The sequence below is a fragment of the Vulpes lagopus genome, chromosome 24, assembly GCF_018345385.1.
Source record: "Vulpes lagopus strain Blue_001 chromosome 24, ASM1834538v1, whole genome shotgun sequence".
In the NCBI taxonomy this organism is placed as follows: Eukaryota; Metazoa; Chordata; class Mammalia; order Carnivora; family Canidae; genus Vulpes; species Vulpes lagopus.
Genome location: NC_054847.1, coordinates 32725577 through 32746010, shown reverse-complemented (window position 1 = coordinate 32746010; position 20434 = coordinate 32725577). Strand labels below are relative to the sequence as shown.

The window sequence follows — 20434 nt, the reverse complement described above, 5'->3', positions numbered from 1 at the left end:
TGGTGAGGAAGGGGGGCTACCTATGGGAAGTGGAGAGGTCAGTGTTGGAGCAAACCAGAGCTGGGTGGTGGGTAAAGTGGTGAAAATAAATTTGTGCAGTAGGGGAGAGAGGTCGCAGTATAGACCTGGGCTCAATTCCAAACACTGCCAGGAAGAGTAAGGATTTATAACCAGGGATGGGGTGGAGGAGATGAGGAGGAAGGGGGCGAACAGAAAATTAGAGAAAAATTTAAGGGTAAGGGTGGTTTGGGCTGAGGCTACCGGACGTGGTTCTTGCTGGCGGCAGGCCAGGGTGCCCCGGCGGGGTGGGCGGGATACAGAATTTGGTCCCGTATCAAGGATGAAGGGGTCCCAAGGGTAGGGGGCTCTGGCTAAGCTGACTTATTAGCAGGATGCTTTCTGAAACCATGGGTACTAAGTTAGACCCAGAAGTAGACCAGGGGCCCAGTTGGGAAGAAGATCCAAAGGACCCTGACTGGAGTTTGGTCAGGAGAGATGCCTTGTCACTTGTTAGAAAATACAGGGTGTTAAAGTCGGCAGTTCAGCCTTCCGGCATGTGTGCACGTGGCCGTATCTGTCGGAGCCAACTGAACCGCTGGGTATAAGATCACCAGCGTGCACGGGAAGGATGGCCCCACCCTCACGCCCAGGAGAGACGCCAGGTGTCCTTGCTGACAGCACTGTTCTGACCCAGAGTTGGACTGCGGCCCCGTTCACACTATGTGCAGAGTTTCTACTGCTTAAATTGTGACTTGAAAACCTGCAGAGCTTCTAACCAAACACATGCATGTGTTCCCATTTTTATATCCGCAGGTGAAGTACAAGGAAGCCATCGGGCAAGGAATCCCAATCCCTGACCTGCCGGAAGTAAAACGCGTCAAGGAGACACAGAAGCACATTAGCTCGGTAAGGGCACCTGCGCAGCTAGCCCCCGCCCACTTGCCACCCAGCTCTGGGTCCTCCCCTCGCCTGTGCCCTGGGGATGGGGTGAACCTCCCTCCATCCTAGATGAGAAACCTGCCTTCACACCACTGAGGAGCAGGAAAGACTTGGCTTCTTGATTAATCCTCACACCTGCACTTTCTAGACTAAAAAGTGCCAACAGTAATAATAATAGGGTTGAGTAATGTAGTGCCAACAGGAAGTGGTAATAAGGTTTCCAGAATGATCTCAAGTGAGTTAAAAGATATAAACATGGGGGCGCCACGGTTGGCTCAGATCGTGATCCCAGGATCGAATCCCGCCTCCATCTCTGCATGGAGCCTGCTTCTCCCTCTGTCTCTGTCTCTGCCTCTCTCTGTGTCTTAGGAATAAATAAATAAAACCTTAAAAATATATATATAACCATAGAAATAACAAAAAGTATTATATATTATAGTATGTGTATTATATGATACATTAGATAATTGTATAAAATTCTATATTATGTATTGTAATAATATATATAGTATTTTGTGTTACTCTCATGTGTGTATTTGCATGTGTGTGTATCTCAGGACCTCATCCCTTGTCCAGAAAAGCTCTAGGTAGGCGTGAGAAGTCTCTGCACTTCTCCACTCCTGTCCAAGATCTCTTGCCCTGTTCGCTCTGTCTTGCAGGTGCAGTGTATGTTTAAGGGGGGTCCTCCGTCTACGCAGTGCCGTACTGTGTATTAAGCGTGTTCTCTCTGAGGAGTTGCAGGCACCTGTGCAGTGCGGAGGTGTGGGGAGGTGAGGGATGGGGGTCCCTCACACCTGACCACTAGCGGGCTAGCCCCACCTCTGCTCCCCACCCCCAGCACTGCGAGTGCGTGCCCACACACGCGCTCATACTCTCACACTTGCACTCAGCTTTCCCATCGGTTCTAAGCAATCCCAGACATGCTCTAAGCAACGGCTGGCTACTAGAGAGACTTTTTGGAATTTGGGAAATAGTTTATGACCAATAAAAAGTGAGGACCTTGGCCTCCGAGATTCTGCTGTCACAGGAGGACTGAACTCTCATTTTGTTGCCATTAGGAGACACTTGCTATTTCTCTTGCAGGTTGTTCGTATTACTTAGGTCTCATTCCTGTTTCACTCTTCTTGCTTGTACTCTGGCTTCCCGGCAGCACAAATCTCATCTAGAGCTTTGTGTCCACAAATCCAAGAGAACCCCTTTAGTCACTGATTGCAACTCCCTGTCTTCCTCTGATTATGTTTTGTTCTGTTTATCCACGAGCAGTTCTGCTGCCTTGTGGGGTAAAGAAACACAAGTTTGAACTAAAATGGTAGATTGTTAAAGATCCCTAGAAGTTTCCCAGCAGAACAAAGTTATCACCACGAGTGTGCCAGTGATTCTAGGAATGAATCTGTGACAAGCACCCCCCGCCCATGTTTCTCCCCACCCCATGCTCAAGGGCGCCACTGGACCCGTTTATTTAGAAAGAATTCATTCATTCCCTTAGGCGACAGTTCTTAACATTAAGAGGGAAGGAGGAGAAGAAGGGGGCCCGGAGGTTCAAGAAGTTCCTTACTCTTTTCGTTAAAATGTAGAGACCTTTGATAGGACGCCTAAAAACAATAGGGACTTCCTCAGTTTGAAAAGCACTAGTTTATGTGATCCAACAACCATCAGTAGAAATTTCAAGGAAAGCTACTCTTTCTGAAAAATGTACTTTTAAGTCTCCTCCTATTAAGAGTACCTACAGACTAGGGGCCACCTAGGAATTGTCAGTAGAAAATACAAAACCACCAAAATTCTCAACCCTGGAAAGAATAGATCATCACATGATCAGAAAATTTGAAACCAAGTAACCCATTTAAATTAAGTACAAATCTACTGTGGACCTACTAATACTAAACGGTATGAAATGGTTAGATTTTTCTCATTGAATTTATCACCACGTTTTAAGTGCATTTAGGAACGTATTAGGTGTTGGCAACAGAAAACGCACAAATTAGTAGCAAGTGTTCAAGGCAGTGAGATTACTGTTGGAGCAGGAACATAAATGTTGGTGGAGCTTCTTTTCCGTATCCCGAGTGTCCTAGTTGAAAGCTAGATTGTTCTGTGATTTTCTACCACGTAGCCCACACATGTAGCTGTGATCCAAAGGATTCGCGGCCATCTCACCTTTTTGGCTATTCTAATTATCTTCTACAGGTTATGTACAAAGAAAACTTGGGAACGGGCATCCCAACCCCCGTCACTCCAGAGATTGAGAGAGTCAAACGCAATCAAGAGAACTTTAGCTCGGTATTTACACATATATCAACTAAGAATCTCTATTTCCCCCCTTAAACATCTACCAGAATAACCCGCTATCCGTTTTTAAAAAGTAACAACTTAACAGTTCTGTGTCTGTGTGTGTGCGAGGGTGTGTGTTGTTATCTGACCAAAACCACCTGGACTCACCCAAAGTGACTTACTTTTTCTGATGGTACTTTAACACTTAGCAGCTGACAAGTGTGAATACTTAGATCTGAAATACCGTGAGTACAGTTAACTCAAGACTCTTCATCAGTATCCTCGTTTCCTGTAACTCAGTGCTTTGTGTTGTAATTTTCTTTTAATCCCCAGAATTAGCATGGTTGTGAAGGAAAAGTAAAAGCGTTATCCGTACTAAATATTACTCACGGAAAGACTCCCTCCTCACACAAACTCCCTGCCTCAATTTTCTCCCTCCCTTCATCTTTGTGCCTGTTTTGAATGTTTTCTGGGTACTTTCTTGTATCTCACAGGTTTTGTACAAAGAAAATTTGGGGAAAGGAACCCCAACACCTATCACTCCAGAGATGGAGAGAGTCAAACGCAATCAAGAGAACTTTAGCTCGGTATTTCTTAGGGGGCAAAAAATAAAATCCCTTCTTATTTAAAATAATATTTTTAACACGTTATAAACATATGACTTTTCTTCCTGTAAAATTACTAAATTCACATAATGAAAATAATGGTCCAAATATTACCCCAGTTTTCAACTCTAATTTAGTATTTACTTGCGTTCTGGTGTGAAACCTTAACTGTTTTCCCTAAAACATAACTATGGATCACTTTCCTTAAAAACCCATAATATTCAGTGTTTGTTTTTTTTTTCCCCACCCTTAAGCCCGCCTTTAATAACAACAGGTGTTTCTAACTGGTGTGGAACAAGTCAAAAGTGTAAAACTCTAACATCCCTTCAAAAGATCAGTGTTGATTAGAATTTTATTTGTGCGTATTCTGGCTCTGTTGGATGGATTTTTGGTGTTTGTAGCTTTTTGTAAAAAGAATGTGATTCTTAAATATTTTCATTCCAGAGATGATAGGAGCAGTGTATTGTATACTATGTAAGATATAAATGAGCTTCTCTTTGGAATAGGAATCAACGAGAATCTCTTTGGAATAGGATCAACGAGAGCTAATATTTAGCTTTTAATATCTATTAGCATTTTATTCCCCCAAACATCTCTCTCTCTCTCTCTCTGGTTCTCTATTTTGGGGTTGCCAGCAACTTATCATGGATATTAATTTCAGTTAACTTGACCACTACTTGATAAGGCCCGATCCTTCTGTCTTTGGGAGGAGACCTAAGTGACTCCTCCCGGCAGCGTGGCGGCTGAGTCTGTGGCAATGCCACCCAGGGACAGACCTCATACTGTGTGTGACTCAGTGTCCAAAGTGGTCGGTCCTGTTTCTTAAAGTTGCCGAGGCCTATTTTGTGTCATTATGAAGACAAAAATACTTTCAGGGACTGTTGTGAAGATGAAGTTACCTGAAAGATAGGTCCAGGCTGATGCGGTTGTTGGTTTTGTGCACACAGATTTTGTACAAAGAGAACTTGAGCAAGGGGACCCCCATTCCTGTCACTCCTGAGATGGAGCGAGTCAAACGCAATCAAGAAAACTTTAGCTCGGTATTCGGGAGAAAGTTCCTTTAATTCCGTATTTAAAAAAATAATAATTTTCTATAAAACAAACTTCTCACTATTAGCTACTTTAAAATAATCAGTTTAACATTTTTAGAATTTCATCAACTGAATCCTGTTTTCCACATCTTTTACTTACCATTTGATTCTAACGTTCTGTACCTTTCATAATCGTCCCTTAAAACTTTTAATTCATTCCTTTCCTTCTCTTTTCAACTTTTATGTTGCTGCTGGGACTTTTGAAGTTCATTGATATCCAAAAAAAAAAAAAAACAAACACCGTAGCTCTTAATTTCTCAGGACTCTCTTTATTTAAGATGCCTCTGGGTTAGCTTTGCACGAAGACTAGAGTCCTTGAGGCCACAGGTAGTAGTGGCTCATGACTGGGAATGCGCTTGCCTTAACCCGGATCCCATCTGGATAAACACAGGCCGGGAAGAGAAAGTGGTTCAGGGTTGGAACCCAAAGCAGCCCTATCCTGATACTTGGCTAAACGAGCCATTCCATGAATAGAAATCCAGACCTTCTGATTTACTCTTTTAAAGACACAAATCAGATCATACATTTATATTTAATGTTACTTTTTATTTTAGTAATATTGTTGAAAAATTCTGTAATAGTCTGTGAAACTTCTGTATAAGGAACTTAAGAGTCACTTAGGCCTGAAATAGAAAATCAAATGTCAATAGGAAAATTTAGCTGGACATTTTCTTGGGGGGGAGGGGAGGCAGGTTTGATCCAAAGTGGCTTTTAACTGTCAGTTTAAATATTTTCAGAAAGTTTTATTCTCCTACATAAATAGATTAGTAACTTTCTTTGGTCCCACTCTCTTTTGGTTTTGTTTTTAATTCACTAACAACCTTTCAATTGTGTTAAATTGTCCATGTAAATTAATATTACTTCTGGAATGTTCACTGTTTTCCCTGTGGGATGATGATGATGATGATTTCTTATTTTGGAAGAATTAAGGTTTGCATTAATTTTCAAAATTATATTTTAATTTTTTTTATATTAGAATAAGTATATTGTTTATATTTGAGATCTTAATGATCCCAGATAATTTTTTTTCCTAAGTAACCATTTGTATTCATTGTTGCACAAGTTGCATTTAGGCAAAAAATTGTCCTGATAGTGCATAGAGCTCCTAAGATTCCGTGGGAAATGAATAGCACTCTGTATTACAATATTAATTTTGAGACTTGACCACCTCCACAATTTAAATTTACTCAATAAAGGCCAATTTTGCTATACTACATAGATTTGGCCTGGAGTTTTAAATATCTGTTACTCTGCAAAACAGATGTTCTATGGAGGGAACGTTAGTATTTGGCAATCTAATTAAAAACTAATTTTTCTGTTGTACATAAGCACTTTAGTGCTCTTATGAAAATTATTTGTAGTTTTTTTCCTTAATTCTCAACACAGGAACGAAACCTTCAGTATACTATGAGTTAATATTGCAGTAAATATCAAATATACTGGCACTTTAACTTTAGCTAAGGAAATCCAGAGCACATTCTCATCCTGATCCGTGTTTGGAGAGTCTTTCCTGTTTGACGGCTGTGGTCTCATCCTAGGGTCCCTCCAGGACAGATGAAAGGGCTGTCTTGACTGCTCTTGTTTTTTTCTGGATGCTTTCTTGTGTTGTACAGGTGTTGTACAAAGAAAACCTCGGGAAGGGGATTCCAATTCCCATCACTCCAGAGATGGAGCGAGTCAAACACAATCAAGAAAACTTTAGTTCGGTATTTAAAAGAAAAAAAAATCCCTTTAACTATTTTTATACCAAAAATTAATGGCTATATTTTAAATCTAATCAGCTTATCCCAATAAAAACTCTGACATGTCTTGTTCATGACCTAACGCTGCCATCTCCCCTGAATCCATTGCCCCACTTTGGTTAAACATTAATACCATTATTTGACTTATAAAAAAATAAGTTCAGTATTATATCCCAAACTTTAAAACCATAACCTTCTCAGTGTCTAAGGACCCACATTTATCCTGCTTTGGCAAATTTGATCTGAACATAAAGCTTCCAAAAATGTATTTAGCAAAGATTGGACTGTTGGCCCCACTTCCTGTTCTAACCTTCTCTGTCCCTACTGGTATCTACACAGATATTTTGAAGTTGCTTTTTTGTAGCATCTTGTCATTGCTCTCCATATGCTTTAAAAATAATTCTTCCCAGTATGTTCACCCAAACTAAAAATTAAATACCTGGACTTCTTTTGAAAGTCAACAAAAGAAGGTTTGTGCACATGTATCTTTATACTATGTTTTAAAAAAAATCAGATATCCTTATGTGGTTTATTAATAACATTTCCAAATCAAAAATAACTTCGTTGGTTCTCCTTTTGTCTCTTACTCTTTTTACTTCTCTTCCTCTTAACAAACCGGCTGGGGGCACTAATCGTCGGTTCCCTTTCACCGCACACTCTGCAGAGATTAATCCAAACAGCAAAAATAACAAAATTTTCCTTTCCTGTCTCAGTTTTTGCTGCTCTTTCCTGCATTCCCTTACTTAATGTCTTTAGGCTCCTACAGGTTGGATCTAGAAGCTTCTGGTATCTCCCTTCCTCTAACCTCCTCTCTTTCCTCTTTGCCCTTCCTCCCCCCACTTCTCCACAAAAGGGGGAAAGTGGTTGATCCTTCTTTTTGTTCTGGATGCTCTTTTACCATACAGGTGCTTTACAAGGAGAACCTGGGGACAGGGATTCCAGTCTCCATCACTCCTGAGATGCAGAGAGTCAAACACAATCAAGAAAACCTTAGCTCGGTATTTTGGAAAGAAAGGGAAAAGCAGCTGCCACTTAACCTCATAATTAGATAACACTTGACATGTATTCCTCCTTAAAACCCACTCCCCTGTCTTTGTTTCTAATATACCTCACTTAGCAAAAGGACATACTTTTTATACTTTTATGTTACTACTATGGATTCGACTTCTTAAAACATTCATAACATTTAATTCTGTTATCCCGTCTCGTATTTTTAAATATTTTTTTAAACCGCTTGTCTCTTAGTTTGCTTGGATAACAACAAAACCGAGTTCTAACAAACTCAAACCCCCCTGTCATTGGGAGGCACGTGCTCACAGGAACGACAAAATGACAATGACGGACAGCCTTCCCTCAGCAGCCGAGGTCCTTGCTGCCCCGGAGCTCTGCTGCCAGTAGTCGGTTGGGGCGGCTGGTCGACCTGTAACTCCTGGCCCCCTGAACTCGACTGTGTCCTTTGGTAACAAGGAGGTTGAACTCACACTTAAAATCTTGCAACCAATGAAATGTTACTTATTTTTCTTTTTTCTGGATGCTTTCTCATCACACAGGTGTTGTACAAAGAAAACATGGGCAAGGGAACCCCTTTACCTGTCACTCCAGAGATGGAGAGAGTCAAACACAATCAAGAAAATATTAGCTCGGTACTTTGGCAAGACAAGAAACAACTACTACTTTAATGACTTGAAATAATACTTATTAATCCTACTTTAAAAAAACAACTTAAATTTTGTGAATTTTGTTTATCCCATGTATCCTTCTATCCTAGAAGGCTACTCTTAGCTTTAACTCTGTAATAACAAGATTGCTTTAATCAAGTTCTAATATCAGGAAGTAACATATTTTTCCAATTTCGCTCAGCTCTCCCCAAACTCACTCTCTACCATCCTCAAGGTCTCTTTGTTTTACCTACTCCTGAAATTGGGGGAGGGGCGTGGTCGATAGGAGAGCGCTCTCTGGAAAATTGGACTTGTAATCTTGTTTTGTTTTTGCACCTGTGACGTTACGTTCTAATTTAACCTGTCAGATTTAGACAAAGAGACCTTGGGAAAAATAACCCCTGATCCTCCAAGGATAATGACATTTCTATTCCATCTGGTATTTAAAAATATTTTTTTAAAAAAAACCACTTGCCTTTTAGTTTGCTTGGATAACAAGAAAATCGAGTTCTAACAATCTTGAGTCCCAGGTGGTTGTTTAGAGGTACTGTGCTCTTGGAAATGGAAAAACTAAGATCCACCAGTTGTTTCAGAAAATTACCAATTAAGAAGGAAGCGTCACTCAAACGGTTTTTGCTTTACCAATTTTAGTTTTTTGCGTTGTGTTTATCATGGTGTCTAACTGCTAACTGGTGAGCCGTTTGCCGCAAGCCTGCGCTCCGTGTATCCTAGGTTTCTTGCTGACCAGGGGGTTGGGGTCCCGGGAACCCCACCCCCAGCCTCCCGGGAGAGCACTGCCTCCGACTCCCGGAGCACGTGCTACGCCCCACTGCCGGGTCCCGCTGCTGGCGGGGGCCTTGCCGCTCAGGGACCCCCTTCAAGAAGCGCGGTGCCCCAGTGAAGGGCGCCGGGGCAGGCCCTGAGATGCAGCATCCATGCTGCTGCGGGTGTAGCGCTGAGAACCGCCTGGGGACGCTCTAGAGGATCCAGGGGCCGCGCCCCGGCCTGGCCCGCCGCTCCCCTGGGGGGCGGCCCCTGCACCTTGGGTCCTGGCTCGGGGCCACCTGCTGCCCGGAGCGCGGGGGTGGCCGTGACCCCAGCCCGCACCCCGGGAGCCGCCCCCCCCTGTGCTCTGCGGCGACCCCAGCACCCCCGGATCCGCCGTCCCTCCCCTGCACCCTGCGGCGACCCCAGCCCGCCCCCGCCACTCCATGCCCTGCAGTGACCCCAGTCCCCCTTAGGATCCGCTGTCCCCCCCCCAGGCCCTGCGGCGACCCCAGCACCCCCAGGAGCCGCCCCCAGCCCCGCTGCCACAGGCCGGAGCCCCGGAGCCCCGGAGCCCCGAAACAGCTGAGCCGTCCCGTTTCGTCTTGCGGGCACTAATTTCTTCTTCTTTCTGGCTCCTCGGTGCCGCCGGCGGCGTAGGTTCTGTACCGGGAGCAGGTGGGGAAGGCGACCCCGACCCCCGTCACGCCGGAGATGCAGAGAGTCAAACGCAACCAGGAGAACATTAGCTCGGTATCGTGGCGGGGAGCGGGCGCGTGCGGCCCCGGCCCCCCGCCCCCCCGCCCCCCGAGCGGGCTGTCGCGGGGCCCCCACCCCCACTCCTCGCGGCCCCCCGCCCCCACCCCCGGCCCCAGTACGCGCGGCCCCCGCCCGAGCCCCCGTCTCAGCCCGCACGTGGCCCCCGCAGGTGTCGTACCGAGAGCAGGTGGGGAAAGCGACCCCGACCCCCTTTACTCCCGAGATGGAGCGAGTCAAACGCAACCAGGAGAACTTTAGCTCGGTACCTGGGGAGCACGGGGGACCGCGGCGCCGGGGCGCCTGCCGACTGGCTGCGACACTAACCCCTCGCAGTTGCCCCGAAACTGACTTTTTGGAAGCCCCTCTTTGCCCCTAAAACCAACCAGCCGACCCCAGCAGCTCCCACCGATTAATTCCTCATCCTGGGCTTTACACGGAACGTGCAACGAGCGGACGGCTTTCCTCCCGCTGTGACCCCCCTCCCGGTGTGACCCCCCGGTGTGACCCCCGTGCGCCCCCTCACCCGGTGTGACCCCCCCACTCGTGCGACCTCCCGGTGTGACCCCGTGCCCCGGTGTGCCCCCCCTCCCCCGCCGCTCGCTGACGCCGGCGCCCTCGGCCCCCAGGTGTGCTACCGGGAGAGCGTGAGGAAGGGCACGCCGACGGCCGTCACCCCAGAGATGGAGCGAGCTAAGCGCAACCAGGAGAACCTGAGCTCGGTACTGGGCGGCCGCCGCCTCGAGCATGTCCGCCCCGCGTGGACGCGCCCTCGCCCCGGCGGGCAGGGTGGCCCGGGGGTCGCGGCCCGGCCCGTTAACACCTGCGCCGCTTGCTCGCCTGCAGGTGGACGCTGCGATTAACACAACCGGCCTTTAGGTGCCCGTGGCCGTACTAAGAAAGAACGCCTGCGGGCGTCCCGCGGCCCCGCTGGGGGTGGGGGCGGCCTGGGTCACAGCCCGTAACACCTGCCGATGTCCCGCGGCCCCGCTGGGGGGGGGGGCGCGTCCCAAGTCACAGCCTGTAACACCCGCCTAACACCTGCTGATATCCCGCGGCCCCGCTGGGGGGGGGGGGCGACCCCGGTCACAGCCCGTAACACCTGCGGATGTCCCGCGGCCCTGCTGGGGTGGGGGCGCGTCCCAAGTCACAGCCAGTAACACCTGCCTAACACCTGCCGATGTCCTGCAGCCCCGCTGGGGGGCGGGGGCGCAGCCCGGGTCACAGTCGTGGCCCGTTGACCCCTAAGCCAGGGCCCTGAGACGCGTGCGGCCCGGGCTGGGCGTCGTCGGGGCTCCAAGTCGGGGCCCACACTGCTCGGCGCCACCTGCACCTGGGCCTATGAAAACGGTCCCGAGTGGAGAAGGATGGTGGCCGTGGGATGCGGGCCGGCTCTGGGTGCGGGGTGCAGGTCTCCCCCCCGGGCGCGCGGGCAGGGACAGTCCCCTCGGCGCGTGGGATGCCAGGTGGCGCCGCCTGATGTCCTGGGGAAGCCCAAGGCCGTGACGACAACGGTCCCCGGCTCGGCCCGCACCTGCTGACGCCCCCCCCTCCCGCGCCCCCCGCAGGTGCTGTACGCTGACGGCTTCCGCAGGCACATCCAGGGCAGGGCTGCGCACGTGCTGGACACCCCGGAGATGCGGCGCGTGCGCGAGACCCAGCGCAACGTGTCCACGGTGAGTGCGGGGGGCCGGGGTGGGGAACGGGGGCGCCCCAGGCCCACGCACGGGCGCCCACGAACCGCGGCCCTGCAGGTGAAGTACCACGAGGACTTTGAGAAACACAAGGGCTGCTTCACGCCCGTGGTCACGGACCCCATCACGGAGCGGGTGAAGAAGAACACGCAGGACGTCAGCGACATCACCTACCGCGGCATCCGGAGGAGGGTGGTGGAGATGGAGCCGGGGCGCGGCGGCCAGACCCAGGAGCCCGTCACAGGTGGGGGCCGCGGGGGGGGGGCTCCCGGCACCACCACACCCTCCGCCCACCACGCGAGGACCAGGTGTCCCGCCCCCAGGGAACCCCCCCGCCCCCCGCAACCCTCCCCCGCCACTCCCCCAGCCCCCCCACCTCCACGCGCCCCCCACCGGGGTCCGACCTGGGTGCCTGTCCCGCGCAGGCCTCCGCGTGTGGCGCACCAACCCGGGCTCCGTGTTCGACTACGACCCCGCGGAGGACAACATCCAGTCGCGGAGCTTGCACCTGCTCAACGGTAGGGACGGCTGCGGCGGGCCGGGGGCGACCAGGCTTGGCGGGGACCCTCGGGGCTGGACCCCGTCGGTGCTGGGCGCCGAGGTCGCGGAGGGGCCGCCGGGGTGTGTGGCCCCGTCGGGGTGTGTGGCCCCGTCGGTGCCGCCGCGTGCGAGGCCCTCCACCCCCGGGGAGGCCGGCGGGACCCAGGGAGCACGGCCGTCAGCCGGGGAGGGTGCGGGGCCGCCGGGTGCCCCCCCCACGTGCTGACACCCCGGCGGCCCCCCCCAGGGCAACGGCCTGCGGCCTCAGGCGCTCTGGGAGGCGGGAGCGAGGATGGGGGGGCGCCCCACCCTGCTGCCAGGCACCTCCAGGACCCTCCGGGTCCGGGCCGCTGCGGCGTCTGCGGGAATCCATGTGCCCCAGACCTGGGTACCCGCAGGGCCCGCCGCGGCCACACCCTTCCCCCCCCCCCCCCCGCCGTCTTCCCCCCCACACACTGTCTTCCCCCACACACACTGTCTTCCCCCCCCCACACTGTCTTCCCCCCCACACACTGTCTTCCCCCCCCACTGTCTTCCCCCCCCCGCTGTCTTACCCCCCCGCTGTCTTACCCCCCCGCTGTCTTCCCCCCCCCCGCTGTCTTCCCCCCCCCGCTGTCTTCCCCCCCCCGCTGTCTTCCCCCCCCGTCTTCCCCCCCCGTCTTCCCCCCCACGCTGTCTTCCCCCCCCGCTGTCTTCCTCCCCCCGCTGTCTTCCCCCCCCCCCCCGCTGTCTTCCCCCCCCCGTCTTCCCCCCCGTCTTCCCCCCCCCCCCGCTGTCTTCCCCGTCCCCGCTGTCTTCCCCCCCCCCCGCTGTCTTCCCCCCGTCTTCCCCCCGTCTTCCCCCCCCCCGCTGTCTTCCCCGTCCCCGCTGTCTCCCCCCCACGCTGTCTTCCCCCCCACGCTGTCTTCCCCCCCACGCTGTCTTCCCCCGTCCTCCCCCCCATCTTCCCCCCCTGCTGTCTCCCCCACCTGCTGTCTCCCCCCTGCTGTCTACCCCCCCATCTTCCCCCCCACGCTGTTTCCCCCGTCTTCCCCCATCTTCCCCCCCACTCTGTCTCCCCCGTCTTCCCCCCCACTCTGTCTCCCCCGCCCCCGCTGTCTCCCCCCCACGCTGTTTTTGCCCCCCTGCTGTCTCCCCCCCCCCCCGCTGTCTTCCCCCCCGTCTTCCCCCCCGCTGTCTTTCCCCCGCTGTCTCCCCCACCCGCTGTCTCCCCCACCTGCTGTCTCCCCCACCCGCTGTCTCCCCCTTCTTCCCCCCACGCTGTCTCCCCCGTCTTCCCCCCCACTCTGTCTTCCCCCCCACGCTGTCTTTCCCCCCACGCTGTCTTTCCCCCCACGCTGTCTTTCCCCCGTCTCCCCCACCTGCTGTCTCCCCCCGTCTTCCCCCACGCTGTCTTCCCCCCTACTCTGTCTCCCCCCATCTTCCCCCACGCTGTCTCCCCCCCCACAGTCTTCCCCCCACGCTGTCTTCCTCACCCGCTGTCTCCCCCACGCTGTCTCCCCCGTCTTCCCCCCCACGCAGTCTTCCCCCCCCGTGTCTCTCCCCCATCTTCCCCCCCACGCTGTCTTCCCCCCCACGCTGTCTTCCCACCCCCCCACTGTCTCTCCCCCCGTCTTCCCCCCCATGCTGTCTTACCCCCCACTGTCCCATCCCCCCCTCTACCCCCTCTGCTGCCCTCTCCTCTCCCACTCTCCCCCCTAGCAGCCTTGGCCTCAACCCTGCCCTGCTACCCCCATTCCTGCAGCCTCATACCTGATCCCCCACTACCCCCACACGACCTCAGCCTCACCCCTGGCCCCCTACTCTACACCCTCCCCCCCGCGGCCACGGCCTCACCCCTGCACCCCCACTCCCCCCGCACGGCCCCCACACCCCTTTACTCTGGGTCCCCCTCCCCGCGGCCTCCCCTCTGCTGCCTCACCCCCACACAAGGCTTCACCCTCACACGTGGCCTCACCACTCCCCCCCACTCCCCCCCACCTCTCCCCCCCACTCCCCCCCACCTCTCCCCCCATGTCTCCCCCCATCTCTCCCCTCTTCCCGCGGCGTCCTAATCCCCGTCTCCGCCCACCACGTCCTAACCCCCCCCCCCCCCCGCAGTCTCTTCCCCACCTAGCGGTGCCCCCCCCCCGCGCGGCCTCCTCCCCTTCCCGTGTCCTAACCCCCCCTCGCGGTCTCCCTCTCCCCCGCTCAGCGGCCTTCCTCCCCGCGTCCTAAGGCGCCCCCCCGCGGCCTCCCCCCCCCCCCCCCCCCCCCCCCCCCGCCACAGCGTCCTAACCCCCCGCCCGCCCCAACAGCCCAGGCGCAGCGCCGGAGCCGCGAGCACTCCCGGGCGGGCTCGGCCAGCGCGTTGAGCGGCGAGGACAAGTCGGAGCCCTCAGAGCCCGCCGACCTGCGCCTGTCCACCTACAGCGACGGCATCGTCTTCACCGCCTCAGGTACCGCGGGGGCCGCCCGCCCTCAGGGCTCGGGCTGCAGCGGCCGGTAGAGGCTGGGCAGTGGGCCTCACAGGGCTCCAGGCCTCCTGGGCGGGGGGAGGCTTGGGCAGCAGGTGCAGGCCCCCCCAGCAGGTGCGCCCCCCTCCACGGGCAGCAGGTGCAGGCCTCCCTCGCTGGCAGCAGGTGCAGCCCCCCCCCCCCCCGCGGGCAGCTGGTGTGGGCCCCACCCCCCGCGGCCAGCAGGTGCAGGCCACCCCCCACCCCACCCCCGCGGCCAGCAGGTGCAGGCCCCACCCCCCACGGCCAGCAGGTGCAGGCCTGCCACTCACCAACCCTCCCCCACCCCAACAGCCTACAAGCACGCCAGGACCACGGAGCTGCCCCCGCAGAGGTCCTCGTCAGCGGCCACGCAGCAGACCACGCTCTCCTCCATCCCGTCGCACCCCTCCACTGCCGGGGTAAGTGCAGCCCCGCCCCACCTGCTGTAGGCGACACGTTTTTTAAAATTAAGATTTATTTATTCCTGAGAGACACAGAAAGAGAGGCAGAGACCCAGGCAGAGGGAGAAGCAGGCTCCCTGCAGGGACCCGACCCAGGACTAGATCCCAAGACCCTGGGCCGCAGGCAGACACTCAGCCTCTGAGCCTCCTGCGGGCCCCTCGGCACTCTTTTAATACACCTATTACCAGGCGTATGGGAAACGCTTCATTCCCGAGCTCAAATTGTTTAAACTAATGATCCCTTGGGGCTCACTGGTCCTACCCACTACCTTCAAGTATCTGCTGCTTGGAATCCTCGTTCAAGAGGATTATGCATGTGTCACACGTAAAACATGTCATCTTAGATCTCCCTAAATATAAGGGATATAAATATTGATAAATATAAAATAATACATATAAATATAAATAAGTCAGTTATGTTTACAGTTCACCAAACTACTTTAAAAACTCAGTTTAAAACCCTGGATTCATCCATATCACAAAAACTTAATTCTTTAGGGTTGAAATAAAAGTATTTCTATGAACAAAAATATTTGTATGTAGAAAACTGTCTTTACGAAAGGACAAAGTAAGTATTAAGACCCATTATATTCCGGGAACAGAACCTTGTAGTCATTTCTCCTGAAATAAAACCATGAACTCAAGGCAACTCCAAAATCCTAGCATTCTGTGTATTAAAGTTAACATTCTGTTTATTTGACAGAGTGCATAAGCAGGGGGAGCAGCAGGGGGAGGGAGCAGCCAACTCCCCACCGAGCAGGGTCCAGTCCCAGGCCCTGGCTGGGATCATAACCTGAGCCGAAGGCAGCCACTTAACCACATGAGCCCCTCGGCTACCCTCCAGTAGATAACTATTAACCAAATAGGAGCAAAACACACTATAAAGCTGTTATCATTAAATATGGGTTTAGCATGGGACTAGATAAGAGAATAGCTTACAAATCAGCAGGGGGAAACAGTGAAATTGTAAAATACTACAGAAAACCAGAGGCCACTTTTATAATATTGGGCACAACCAAGGCCTTCCTCAGCAAGTTCCAGAACCTAAGGATGTGAAAGAAAAGACCACATATCTGACCATAAAATTTTTTTAGAGATTTTGAGAGAAAAACGTGAGCAAGCAGGAGCAGTGTGGAGGGACTTAATCCCAGGCCTCTGGACCAGAAGATTTTAAACTTTTTTTTTTTTTTTAAGACTTTATTTATTATGACAGACACAGAGAGAGAGGCGAAGAAGCAGGCTCCATGCAGGGAGCCCGACCTGGGATCCCGGGACTCTGGGGTCACGCCCTGGGCTGAAGGTGGTGCTAAACCACTGAGCCACCCCGGCGGCCCTAAACACTTTTATAACAAAATGAAACCTATGAAACTGGGAGAAAATATCTGCATATATAACAAAAAGCCCTATCTAAAAGGCATAACACCCAAAAATTCATTGGCAAATTATTCCTTCTGGTCAAAATAAGATATGGAAGCAAACGAATAGACAACTTACAGCAAAAGAAATAGAAACATCCAACAAAATTGTCCACCATGACTGCTAACTAGGAATATGCAAATTAAAGCAAAGTATAGTGTTAGAATCCTCTCATGGTAGTGAATTTTTTTATTATTATTAAAATGAACATACCATTTGACCTACTACCTTCACCTTTAACAGGTCTTTTCCTGGGACACCCGGGTGGCTCAGGGGTTGAGCATCTGTCTTCGGCCCAGGGCGTGACCCCGGGGTCCTGGGATCCCCGCAGGGAACCTGCTTCTCCCTCTGCCTGTGTCTCTGCCTCTCTCTCTCTGTCTCATGGATAAATAAATAAAATAACAAAAAGCTCTTTTCCTGAAATACTTGCCTAAAGACAAACATTAGGGGATTAGTGTAAAATAGTAACAATTAAATGTCCAGAGGTATAGAAATGGTTAATTTGTGATCTTACAATACAGAATTCTCTGCAGCAGTAAAAAATATAAGACAGAAAAAAAAGAGACAGATCTGTATATATATATATATATATGGAAGGACCCTGAAGTTATATTAAATGGAAAGAACAAGTCAGAGTATGAATCTCAGCAACTGTTCCAGGAATGCAGGGGGTAAGGGGAAACCTGTCTTTGATCATTTCAGAATGCCAGGAAAAAATACGTGGGTTACATTTCCAATTACTAACCAGTGCGGCTCCTATGAAGGAAATTTGGGCACTTTCAATTTTTGTTATTTTTATCTACAAGTAGTGTTACAAGAGCTGAATTACATTTTTTGTTTTAATTGTAAAACCACTTGAGCTCTACCTTTTTACCACATTTTTAAGTGTTCGATACATTCAGGCTTGTGTACAGATCGCCAGAGATCTCCAGAGCCCATTCGTCTTAACTGGAACTCCATGCTTACTGATTAGTAAAGTTCCCACTTTCCCTTCTTCTCTCGTTGGGGTATTTTTGTTTAATGTGGAGGACAGCTTTTAGGAACTTTTACAACCAGCATGCTTCCAAATTCCCAGTGAAAGAATACGTGCAGTATTGCTGTGGTCTTTCAAATTTTTATTCTTCAAAACACAAAATTGACTTTTTCAAAAGGAAAGAAAAAGGCCACATACAAAATTAGCACATTCCATTCTTTTCTCATAGTTTTATGAACATATTAACATACTGTTAAGTTCATTTGAAGTGTATGGGTCCACTGATTTTTATTTCATTTGGTTATTCAACTGCTACTGTCATCTAATTTTATAACATTTCATCACCCTAAAAAACCCCTTGTACCCATCAACGGTACCCCCATCCCATCCTGAGGGATCCACTAATGCTCTTTGTCTGCATTTGCCTGTGCAACTTACTTCACATAAATTCAGTCACACAGTATGTGGTCTTCAGGGACGGGCTTCCTGTCCTCAATGCCTAGGTTCGCCTGCTTGTATCACGGCAGTAAACACTCCTTAGTACCAAGTGTTCCATCGTGTGGAAATACCACCCTGCCTTCCTTCATCAATTGATAGGCATTTGGCTCTTTTCCATTTTTTGACTGCCGTGAAGGACACCGGGAGTGTGGACGCACGAATTACCGTGTGGACATACGTTCTCGCGCCCCTTGGGGATGTAGGTAGGGCCGTAGTACCGTAACTCTGCATCAAACAAGGGAGGAGCTTGCAAAAACTCTTTGCAAAGTGGCTGCACCATCTTACTTTCCCATCAGCAGCTTTTTTTTTTTTTTAATTTTTATTTATTTATGATAGTCACACAGAGAGAGAGAGGCAGAGACACAGGCAGAGGGAGAAGCAGGCTCCATGCACCGGGAGCCTGACGTGGGACTCGATCCCAGGTCTCCAGGATCGCGCCCTGGGCCAAAGGCTGGCGCCAAACCGCTGCGCCACCCAGGGATCCCCCATCAGCAGCTTTTCAAATTTCTCCACACCCTCCCCAGTATCGGCTCTGGGTCCTCGCTGACTCCTACCATTCTAGCGTGTTTGAAGTCTTAGTTCCTTGGGGTTTTCCCTGCTGACTAAAAACATGGGCTATTCGTACATCTCCTTTGGAGAATTCAGATCCTTTGCCTCCCTCCCGCCTTTTTTCAGTTTTGAATTGTAGGAGTTTTTATCTTCTGGATGTAATCCCTTACTGGATGTATGATTAGCAAATACTTGATCCTTTTTTGTGAGTAGTCGTGAGTAGTCTTTTTACTTTCTTGGTGGTGGTTGTACATTCTCTTTGTGTAACTTAGATAGAACTTAAAATTAGGTGTTCAGGTTGATTGTTGCAAATCTAATCGTGTGTGTGTGTATATATATATATTTTTACCTTTTTCCATCTTCACAAATAGAAGATCTTCCGTGCCATGTATGACTATATGGCTGCTGATGCAGATGAGGTGTCCTTCAGAGATGGAGACGCTATTGTAAACGTCCAAGCGATCGACGAGGGTTGGATGTATGGCACTGTGCAGAGGACGGGCAGGACCGGCATGCTGCCAGCCAACTACGTGGAAGCCATTTAAGCATTTCTGAGTATTGCACTGGTCTGCAGGACCTGCACATCCTGCAGTCAGGGTTTCAGTTCAGACTCCCCACCATTATTTCCTAAGTTCTCAAAGCTGCCCAATGGTTTTTCTGTGTCAGTATGGTTAACAGTTGCACCATCCCTTAATTTGTTTCTATATGAACCTCAGTAATTCTCCAGTAAAACAAATCTTAATATCACTAATTGTCCAATTATTAAACTAGATCTACTTCATTATTTTCTGGATTTACACATATAACTTAAGAGACATTAAACCCATAGGTTTGTGATTCTTAAAACTGTCATTACTAAATTTTCCATATTGCCTTAAAGTTTAATTATAGAATAGATATTTTAAAAGTTTATGCAATGTTTATTGCTGTATCAACCTAGAGTCTTTCTCCATTATGAAAATGTTTAACATTTTTTTTTAAAACAAGGATTCTGAACATGTTAAACACAAAGAACAATGGCAGAAACACCCTCCTTGCTCACTGAATGCTCATGCTTTTAATTCTATTCCAGGTCTGAAGTTACAAAGGTGATAGTCAATAAAGTCTAGAATTCTGCAATAAACACCACTGAAGTAGTAACTTATTTTTAATGGTTGTTTTGATCAACAAATCAATTTCAATAAAGCAAATCCATCAGTTTAGACCTCTCTAAAAAAATTTAAATGTACCGTTAAAAATGTACACACGTGGCTTTCTCAGGACTATACTGTATTCAGCAAGCTTCCCTTATGGCTCAGCTGATAACACTTTAAAAACCACTGTGGGGTCAGCAGTGGACAGCTGGGAAAGGGATGGCACTGCACGCTCCATCCAAAGCACTGCCGCCGCCTGGCAGTGGCCCAGCACCACTCCACAGACTCCTGCGCTGAGAGGGGAGGATAACACACACCCCAGCCCAGCTGTGTGGCCCCAGCAATGGACTCGGGGCAGACATCAGGTCTGACTGTAGGCCCCACACACCAATGAAAGCTTCTCAAAGGACAACACAGGGAAAGCCTAAGGCAGTTCCATACCACTGCATCTCTGGCGAACACCTCGTCTGACTCAACTCAAGCCCAAGGAGGCCCCAGACTGGCCCACTCAAGCCACAGGAATGAAACCCTGTCCACAAGTGGCAACGAAAGCTATTGCAGATGACTGAACTGAAGGCAAATGTGACTCCGCCACAAACCGGGGTACACGCAACACACACAGGCGATAGCCCCGAAGAGCCAGGTTTTGGTGAGCAGAGGATATTGAGCAGTAGGGCACCACAGGACCTCTTCTTCATAAGGCTACTACTTGCAAAAGCAGGAGACATAGTTGACTCTCCTAACACACAGAAACAGATGCAGCGTTAGATAAAATGAAAAGTCAGAGGACCAAGTCCCAAATGAAAGACCAGGACAAATCACAGCAAGAGATCTAAAAAAAAAAAAAAAAAAGAAAAAAACAGAGCTAAGTA

The 20434-nt window shown here is 50.6% G+C and overlaps 1 protein-coding gene across 1 annotated transcript in view; it reads left to right on the top strand.

Moving 5' to 3' along the window:
* NEB (nebulin) overlaps window positions 1-19552 on the top strand; it is a 210814-nt gene extending 191262 nt beyond the window's left edge. The window contains 16 exon segments of the mRNA XM_041739331.1: window positions 814-906; window positions 3121-3213; window positions 3699-3791; window positions 4757-4849; window positions 6514-6606; window positions 7548-7640; window positions 8193-8285; window positions 9726-9818; window positions 9994-10086; window positions 10451-10543; window positions 11390-11497; window positions 11576-11759; window positions 11941-12033; window positions 14353-14493; window positions 14845-14951; window positions 18801-19552. Coding sequence (XP_041595265.1) covers window positions 814-906; window positions 3121-3213; window positions 3699-3791; window positions 4757-4849; window positions 6514-6606; window positions 7548-7640; window positions 8193-8285; window positions 9726-9818; window positions 9994-10086; window positions 10451-10543; window positions 11390-11497; window positions 11576-11759; window positions 11941-12033; window positions 14353-14493; window positions 14845-14951; window positions 18801-18974 — 1737 coding nt within the window. The 3' untranslated portion in view covers window positions 18975-19552.
* The last annotated feature ends 882 nt before the right edge of the window (window positions 19553-20434 follow it).